Below are 9,887 nucleotides of genomic sequence, written 5' to 3'. Positions count from 1 at the left end.
ATTTTATTTATAGTTGAGAATGAGAACTACTCTGCTTGCATAATCTGTTCATGTTTTGTTGTGGAACATCAATGTGTTGTTCAAGAAATAATAATAATAATAATAATAATAATAATAATAATAATAATAATAATAATAATAATAATAATAATAATAATAATAATAATAATAATAATAATAATAACGAGAACTGCAAGAAGTTATAACATAGACTTCTTCCAGCAAAAGTAGGACCCAAAGCATAACGGTGGGGAGGCAAACGTGGTGAGATCATAGGAAATGATAGGTAGGGGTAGCAGGCTTCAGCAGGGTTCAGCAGGACACTGCAGGGCATAGGTGGAGGTAGCAGGCTTCGGCAGGGTTCAGCAGGACACTGCGGGCATAGGTGGAGGTAGTAGGCTTTGGCAGGGTTCAGCAGGACACCACAAGGCATAGGTGGAGGTAGCAGGGTTCAGCAGGGTTCAGCAGGACACTGCAGGGCATAGGTGGAGGTAGCAGGGTTCAGCAGGGTTCAGCAGGACACTGCAGGGCATAGGTAGAGGTAGCAGGGTTCAGCAGGACACTGCAGGGCATAGGTGGAGGTAGCAGGCTTCAGCAGGGTTCAGCAGGACACCACAGGGCAAAGGTGGAGGTAGCAGGCTTCAGCAGGTTTCAGCAGGGTTCAGCAGGACACCACAGGGCATAGGTGGAGGTAGCAGGCTTCAGCAGGTTTCAGCAGGGTTCAGCAGGACACCACAGGGCATAGGTGGAGGTAGCAGGGTTCAGCAGGGTTCAGCAGGACACTGCAGGGCATAGGTGGAGGTAGCAGGATGTGCAACCAAGATCTTGTTGCCATCCTAATCCAAAGGTTATGTTATGTTATGTGAAATTGTTATGACACAATCGTTAGCCTATTTTTACCAAAATCTCTGCTACGGAGCCATACCGTGAGGCATAAGGCAATGGAGTCTTTATACATTGTTTCTTTAGAAATGAACAAAGGACAACTTAATTTTTTAAACGCCTCACATTTAAAGTTATTCCCTGTCAAAGTGGCGCCAAAAGGCAGGTGAGTGCTTTGTAGCATTGAAGGGGCGCCATAGGAGCTACACTTAGTGGCCGCCTGCTTAAGAAAAAAAAAAGAAAAAGAGAAAAATAAAACAAAACAGAAAGAATAAAAAATAAAACTAAAAAGAAAGAAAAAAATAAAAAAAATAAAACAAAGCTATTCTTAGAAGAGAGGATAAAAAAAAAACATCTAAATGGGACCAAAAGCTTTGCTAAAAATAAATGTTTTAAGGCCTTTTTTGAAAACACTCAGTGGATTGAGGTGTCAGGGAGGGCATTCCACAGCTGTGGGGCAGCAGCACAAAATGCCCTATCTCCCATTGAGTGTGGTTCTGGGAATGTGGAGGTTTGAGTGAGTGGAGCGAAGGGAGCGGGTTGTGTTCTGTGGTTTGATAAGTTCTTTGAGGTAAGGGGGGGCATGTCCATGGATGCATGGATGTGTGAGGAGTGAAACCTTGAACTCAATCCTGGTGGAGATGGAAAGCCAGTGTAGTGAGTGGAGAATGGGGGTAATACGCTCATGTTTCCACACTCTCATCAGGATCCTAGCTGCAGAGTTTTGAATGTGATGTGTAATATATTTTAACTCACAAATACAGGAAATTGAGATTAACTCTATTGTTTATTCCCTAACACTATTTTTCTTTGATGATAAACAATCTTTTTAATTTTACGTTAGTCTAGGCCTACGGTTTTATTGTTTGGAGCCTCATACAGAGTGGATGGTTTGACTCTCACATTACCGTCACCAATCCCCTAGAGGGAGCCAAATCCATGTTTTAAATCTCTGTCTCATATCACCCCATACACTCAGTATCTAGCTTTAGTGTTTCATCGTAGTGCTTGTTTTGCTTCTAATGCAGCAGTAACATTCATATTCATGGTTAGCTATACTATGAATAATCATATTTCATTTAGAAACAGACTGTTGCATGTACCAATGTCACAAAATCACTCACATTTTTCAGATTAATCATCATATCCTGTTAAAATACTGGCTAATGGGAGAGATATCTATTGAACAACCTATTAATATTTGATTGTAAATTCTCTAAATTTTAGAGGTTACAGAATGACTACTAGTAGACATTTTTTTCACTGTAAAACACACTGTATTTTTTTTTTATACATCATTTGGATACTATAGCATCCATTGAAAACATTGAATCCACATATTGGACATGCATACTTTCACGGTCTATGCAGGGCAGCTGTGAGAGGAGATTGACATATGTTTGACAGATAAATCCAGGTCCACATCCTTCTCTTGGACCTGGATCTTCTCCAGACAGCCTGTCAAGAACTGAGAACCAACGTCCTCTTCCCCCTTACCTGAAAAAAGGGGAAGAAGAAAACACAAGTGATCTTGTGTTGTACTCCACCAAGTTCCTTGTCTGGCCTCATCAAAGGATTTACTGTGTTGGTATATTTATTTTTATTATAAACCGGTTGTTAACCCTATCTGTAAATCAAAATGATCTCTAGGACATTACATTTGAAGATATAAAGAATGTAGCTGAGTGCACAGACAGCTTTGAGACACAGTGCACATCACTGCTGTTAAAGCTCACCTAGGAGACCTCCAAAGGCGAGCCTGCCCTCTCTCCATGGGGTCAAATAACCAGGGTGGCTCCCTGTGATAGAAAACGTTGTAGTCTTTGATTCCTCTTCATCTTGAAACACTTGCAGTTTATCTGTCTCAAAGGTTATCACCAGTCTCTTGAAAATGTTTTTCACACTGAGTCTTTCTTCGCCAAAAGTGAGAGTGACTTCCTGCAAATTCAAGAGAAACAGAAGAAGTAAGTTAAACATAACTCGTAACTCATAACTGTGGATGAATTCATAATGTTCTCCAATCTGTGTGTGTCTGCATTTGTGACCAACATGTGGGGATTACATGATGCAAATGTTCATTTACGTTATGAAGCCCCTTGCAGTTGGAAACAGATGCTGAATTATTAGTAAATTCAGTTTGATTCATATCTGATTAATGTGCATACCTTTGTGTTATTATTGGCCACTAAAGCAAAGATCATCTCTTGCCCAGGAGCCTGAATGCTCAAAATGGTCCCATCCATCTTACTGAAATCTCCCCACAATTCAGTCTTGACCATATGATCTGCCTTAATGGGGAAAACTGCAGAGGACAAAAGAATAACTCACAAAATTAACAGAATCTGAACATAGCACATTATAAATAAAAGTATGCCAAGATGGCGTGTCATGCAAGAATGCATTATCCAGGCCCGTTAGAAAGCTTGGTATTATATGAAGGAGTGTAAGCTCTCCATATCTTCTATAATCATCAAGCACAATGTTTTGACCTGAGGTGTTGAAAATGGCAAATCCAGTGCCAGCGAAGTAGCTGCCAGGTCGGATGTTTTGATAGCAGGGCCACAGCTCCTCCACCTCCGCCTCCCAGGGGATGTTGAGGTTTAGCCAGCTGCCTTCCCGCACACAGCCGTCCATTTGCGGCTTAAACTACAGCAGGGAACGCAACAATGCATTTAGTGGAATAAACTGCAAGACAAACAGTGAGCAGAAGAGCAAGAATGTGTGATTGGGCAGAAGTGTTCAAGAGTCAAGATTGCTAATAGTCATTTTTCCGTTGACATTGTCACAGGTCTGTTACAGACAATGCAGCCACCAAAGGGTTCCTTGCTCTGCCAGGCATTTGTTTCATAAAATATTCCCAATTCAAGGTCCACTAACAATCATTCTTCATTAGCAGTTTATGCTATTGTCATGGCAATGATCTGTTGCTATGCATGTATCTATAGTACCTTAGCAATAGTTATTGTCCGCTACCTTGGAATACTTCACAAGTTCATTTTCCGCTTGTTGTTGAAAGTAATTTTGGGGAAAAAAGATGCAGAAGCAGACGTTTGTACTGTAGGTGAAGCAGGTGGATGAAAAGTGGACCAAATTAATTACAAAACAACTTGTAGAATCTATTGAAAAAGAGAAAAAAAGAAAAATGTATCAGATAATATCCCAGGGTGGATTAACACCATACCTGAACAATCATCTTTTCCTTTTCGATCAGGATTCCGCCAACGGCCAGTCGGAGTTCACCTGCAAGGATCTCCTGTGTCTGTTTAGATTGCATGCCCACCACCAGCTTATTGGAGCCGTCCACCTCTAGAACCACAAACTTCTCTTGGTGGCTCACCTCCAGCTGGGGGGCACAAGGAGCACAAGAAGAATTCAGATGGAAAGTTACTGCTTTGCACATGGTGACACTATATACACCATGTCCAGTATAGGCCGACTGTAAGATTATTCAAAGGTCCACACAACTATTATGAAATTTCACTTACTTCCAGTGCAGAATAATTAGGTAGGCTCAAGTACCTACACTGTCGGGGGTGAAGGCCGAATTGAAATTCTAATGCTTGTTATTATTATTATTAGTGTGTTCAAGCACTGTTTTGAAGTGCTTGGGCTACTTAAAAAATGCACAAAAATTTGTACGCATATCAAACTTGGTGAAAATTGTGATCTGACATGGGTCTCAGACTTGGGCTTGGCAAATAAGTTTTAAGTAGAGGTATGGAATTGGTAGACATATTTATCATGTCAAGAAATACAAAAAAGCCTCTCAGAGTCAAACCCTAAACCTCACAGGAAGTCAGCCGTTTGGAATTGAACATTTCAAAGAAGAGTTGGACTATTTCGGCCAGTTTTAGGGAATGTACTCCTCTCACAGATTTAACCAGATTGACTTCAAAATTTGTCAGTACAATCTAAAGACCTTTGCAAAGCTAAATTACAAAGTCTTTCATACATGACCACATTCCAGACCTGAAGAGATCCACATGGGTCTCAGGCTTGTTTATGGTAAATTTGCACCCCCTTAGAAAATTTAAAAGTAGCATTCACTACAGTGCGTTTCACGTAGATGTTTTAAATTTGGTAGGCAGATGTAGCATGACCAGTCTTATAAAAAAGCCCCATGGAGCCTTACCCTAAACCCAACAGGATGTCAGTTATATTATTTCATGTATTGGTGATTTTGACCAGAAACCGGCACTTGCGTCCAACGGTGTGGGCGTGGCTAGGTGTCAAATTACAAGGGGCAACAGGAAGTAAGCCCTGACAAAAATCCTTTGATTTACCTGAAATTTACACAATGCGGTTTAAACATGACACACAGCAACATGACGTATGAATATTGTGTCCTCAAGCGCCACATAGTGGACACAGGAAGTGGTGCACAATTTGAAATATGTAATTTCTATCACTATGAACTGATTGGAGGGAATGGTCTAGTAAATACATGGCTGCATTGACTGGGAGCCGCCTGCACCCCCAACGTTGCGTGGATTGCGAGGGCTAGCTCATCGCTGCATGCAGCTTTAATTTGTTTTTGAGAGCTGCATAATTTCAAGACATTTTCACTAAAATAAAATCTAACTAAACTAGAAACTCACTCTGTGCCATTTTCCATCATTGAGCTTAGGGCCACCTGCCACGCTGACGAGGATGTCTTCTCTGCTGATCTGCATCAAGGGGATGCCGTCCATCAGGGACAAAACAAACCAGTCCAGTCCGTTTTTAGTGTCTCCGTAGAAAATGACACCTTCTGGGTCAAAGGTCCGTAATTGAAAGGATGACTTGATACTGCATAAACAGAGCAGAACATAATTGAATTCATGAGAATGCTGGTCCATAAAGAGCAAGAAAAAGATTCTACCCATTTTTGATTTCTTTTTCTAGGGCTTTACTTTTAAAATCAAAATGCTGCTGACCAACACTATTTTGCCTTACTTTTAACCAGACCACTGACAGAAGGGTAAAAAGCAGTGATAGTTCTTGGGGCCTACAGTTGGAGAAAGGCACATAATTAAGAATTATAAATTATGTAATCAAAAATAAGGGGACAAGCATCTAAAATCTACAGCGGGTCCAGAATTCCTAACTGTACCCAGTACTTGCTTCCACTTATTTTCCCCAAAGTGCTTGTACTGAAGATTTTTCCGCAAAATTTGAATTAGCTTGCAGGCCAGGTTTTAATTTCCAAATATGCAAGATACTTTTTGCATCGTTGACCACCGATTTTCAGTTAGCAGTTGATGTGAAGCCTTTCCAGTGCAGTGCTCTGCTCCCGCTGATGTACCTGCGGATCTCACTCAGGTTCACCGTTGTGTAGATCATTGGCCTCCAGATTTCTCTGTCCTGGCCAAGGTAGACTGCAGCCCCGCCTGATACTTCTTTCTGGAAGACACAAGGTACATAAGGTACTCAACATGAAATCATTACTTCAGCTCTTTTTGTCTTGCACACTTCTTCATAATCTACAAATCCTCCTTTTGTATTTTCTTGTCAGACATCTTGATTGATTAGTGGTTAAAGGTGATAGTGAGGAGTGAAGATTTTAATAAAATTTTGGATTCAACTTAAAACTTTCATATTTTTATCAAGGTAAGTGCAAGTGGTAATGAAGTGCAAAATGAATGTTGAGACATTGACCAGAAAGCCATATGGCATGCAGTAAATCAATAATACAATGGCTCCTTTAAAGGGGTAAAAACAGCTGGTGGTGTGGTTTTTGCACTGATTTGTCCTCCCACTGACTGAGCAAAGTCCTAAGTCTAAATAAATTATTAGAGCATGCCCGGATACCCCTTTTCAAGTGGCATCTAAATTAGACACAGTATGAGTTGATACATGTTTTATCTTTCACTAGTTCATATTAGACTTTTATACTATCTTCTATCTTCAAAATACCTATAAAACAGAATCAATCTAATTTTGTTATTTGCCTAAGAGGCTCTGAGACGGATATTTTTTGAATACTCCTAAATAATCCTAATTTTACAGCAAGCCAAAACCTTAAACATACCACAGGAAACATGTATTGTGTGAATGTATTATAGCTACAAAATGCACAGAGATAATTTGTATGCCATATTTATAGTAAGATTTCCACTCTTTGTTCCTTTATTTTTGATATGGCCAAAGGGAACACATGCTCTTTAGACTATCAGATAGAGATTCATAAAAGTATTTTAACACAACAAACACACATACCAGCGCACTATAATTGTAGCATTGCATGGGAACATACCTTACCCCGTCCATTCCCCTGCCCATCAACTCCCCACCCCAGGAGAGCGAGGCTCAAACTGACCAGCACTCCGCCTGCCATTGTTTTCCAAAACACTGCCATCCTTCAATGCATTCACCCACCCAGGCCTCCCACTCTGCAGTCTCTTAAGCCTTTGGATGGTCTGCTGACTCCAAGTTACCCGTCAGAGGTTGCAACGAGGAGCAGAGAGACTCTTCAACAGTGTGTGAAGAGAAGGTGTGTACTGCCACACTGTCCTAAGGTCCAAAGGGCAAATATGCCATGATCAGTACGGGTTATTGATCCCCAGGAGGGAGTGCTTCGTGGTGGTGTGGCTCTGACCAGGTCTTTGCAAACATGTAGGTGGACAAATGGCAGAGTGGGCAGCAGACAAACAGAGGATAAAAGAAAGGAAGTGTAGAGTAAAAGGCAGAAAAAAGTCTTAGTTAGGAGCTCTTGTAATATTAGAAATAATTCCAAATTTGGCTAACGTTTCTTTTAATAAAGTGTTCATTTCCATCCATCTGTACATCTCCTGCCTTCGCAGTGATTCATGGAGAGTGGACGCTGCAGGCGGTGTGAGTGACCGGGTGAGCCAGACCACTGATTTGTGTTTACCCATTACACAGGAACCTTGATTCCCCACAGCTGACTCATGACTCAGAGTGTGTTGTAGAGTTAAGAGGAGAGACGGGGGGAACTGTGCTTCCAAGTCACTTAACTTTTTTCTCTTATGCTCGCTTGATTCTTGTGATGCAGTCTCCTTCCAGGAACGCTGTGATAACTGGGGAATACTGGGAAAAGTGCAACACACACACACAAAGTAGTAGACAGTAGACAATCTGTTATTCAGTTTGTTTGAAGTTAATCTGAAATGTCAAATTACATAACATTTGTCATGTGTGGACTCAGTCGGACACGTCCAATAACTGTCGTGGAGCGTGCAGATAGGCCTTCTTTCATAACGGATACCTTGATGTCTCAGAAGGAAAAGCACAGGTGTAAACAATAACATTAACAAAGGCTGCATTCCTTTGAGCTGGGTAAATTTCAGTGCCTTGTATTGCGCATGTGTTTCCATTGTTAGAGCTTATTGGGACATTTGAACAGAACAGAGACACCGCTCATATTGTTAGTAACACCTTTGCTTTTCGGCTATGACACGTCAACATGTCAGCTGAGAAAAAGACCCACTGAGGTAAACTAATGCCTTGCTATGCTGAAAAGCTGAATTTATTATTAGCAAGACAGCAATGCATCGTTAAATCCCTACCATCCCTGAGGCCAGCACTGTACCCCCCCAGCACACACACACTCTTAATAAGGATGACTGTTTTTATCTATTCCATTTCTGAAATGATTTCATTCATATTTAGTTTTCAATTCATCTCTCACATCATATTTTAAGAGTGGAAAAATGAGCAAGTCACCAAGCTAAAGGTATTAAACTACACTGAATTCATAGTGATTAAAGTATCAACCAAGGGACCATGTGCTTAAAGGAAGTGCAAAGAATGACTACAACCTTTTCCGCTTTCACCAATGCACTAAATGTTAAATGTACATTTCACTGGAGAATTTGCAGGGAGGATCAAACAATGTGAAAAAAGGCATCCGCCAACTTTAAGCATGTGGTTCATATTACGGACTCTAGATCATCTTGTAAAGCTCAACAGAGACATAATGTATAACAAAAAGCATGAGTCCAGACTAGAGTTGATTTCATTGGGTCATCAGGTTAATACTTTATTTTGTTTGATTGCAGCAAAGAGAAAGAAAGGGAGATGGAAACAAAGCGAGAGAGAGAGAGAGAGAGAGAGAGAGAGAGTGAGAGAAAGAGAGAAAGAAAGAGAGAGAACAGGAAGAATGTTGGAAAAGGAGACTACAGGCTTTGGGAGAGCTGTGGCTACAAGCCTTTGTATCAAATCTAAAGACAAAGTCATCAGGCAACATTAAAACATCTTTTAAAAATAACATTAACATATTTTGTGGGCTCTATATGGCACAGTATTATCCTAGACATGTACACAATACCAAAACAGTTTAGCCACACCCCTACATCTATGAACAGCTTCATAGCAAACAAAGCCATGACATCTATCTCCAAATCATACTGTCATCTCTCAAGAAAACGTTCATTTACTATTTAAATTTCTTATGCCATAACAAGGCACCTTAACAGTTGAAATCTGGCAGCTCCACGTCTTACTAAAGATAATTATTTAAATATCAATGCAGAGGCACATTCATTTAAACTAAAACATACAGTAAATAGTTTTATATTACCACCAGATTCCAGTCCAGTCACTACAATACGTTGATTTGCATGCGTTTGGTCTGTATGATAACCATGATGGCAAACTATGGCATAAGAAATGGTCCAAAAACACAAACATGTCCATCTACAGGAATGGCTTGAGATAGTGTATTGGAGACAGCAAGGCTTTTTTACACTGAAACTAACCCACAGAAAAGTGTCAAAGAACAAAAAAAAAATAACAGGTGGCCCATATACTGCCAAGGGATATGCTGCTCAGGCAGATTTATTTTGGTATTCATATTCGCGCAGTCACTCTTGTACGCAAAACACATATGCCTACACGCAAAAGGCTTGTAACCACACCCGAGGGGATGCTTGTGCCGCCCCTGCAGTTGGTCACGATGCGTTTCAACACTCCTCCTTCAAGGGTTAGGGTGTCCTAGTACCATATCTCTCTCTCTCTCTCTCTCTCACTCTCTCTCACAAACACACACACACACACACAAACAT

General features: G+C 40.7%; 1 protein-coding gene across 1 annotated transcript; it reads right to left on the bottom strand.

Moving 5' to 3' along the window:
- Positions 1 to 1,714: 1,714 nt before the first annotated feature.
- shbg (sex hormone-binding globulin) lies at positions 1,715 to 7,854 on the bottom strand. The gene is made up of 8 exons (XM_034856372.1): positions 7,118 to 7,854; positions 6,167 to 6,264; positions 5,481 to 5,670; positions 4,064 to 4,225; positions 3,372 to 3,528; positions 3,048 to 3,184; positions 2,619 to 2,820; positions 1,715 to 2,379 (listed from the first exon to the last, which is right to left on the bottom strand). Exons 1-8 carry the CDS (start codon positions 7,217 to 7,219, stop codon positions 2,246 to 2,248), a joined length of 1,182 nt encoding a protein of 393 aa, XP_034712263.1. The 5' UTR covers positions 7,220 to 7,854; the 3' UTR covers positions 1,715 to 2,245.
- Between the last annotated feature and the right edge of the window lie 2,033 nt (positions 7,855 to 9,887).

This window comes from Etheostoma cragini, chromosome 19 (assembly GCF_013103735.1).
Source record: "Etheostoma cragini isolate CJK2018 chromosome 19, CSU_Ecrag_1.0, whole genome shotgun sequence".
Taxonomy (NCBI): domain Eukaryota; kingdom Metazoa; phylum Chordata; class Actinopteri; order Perciformes; family Percidae; genus Etheostoma; species Etheostoma cragini.
This window is presented reverse-complemented; position numbering and strand designations above follow the sequence as displayed.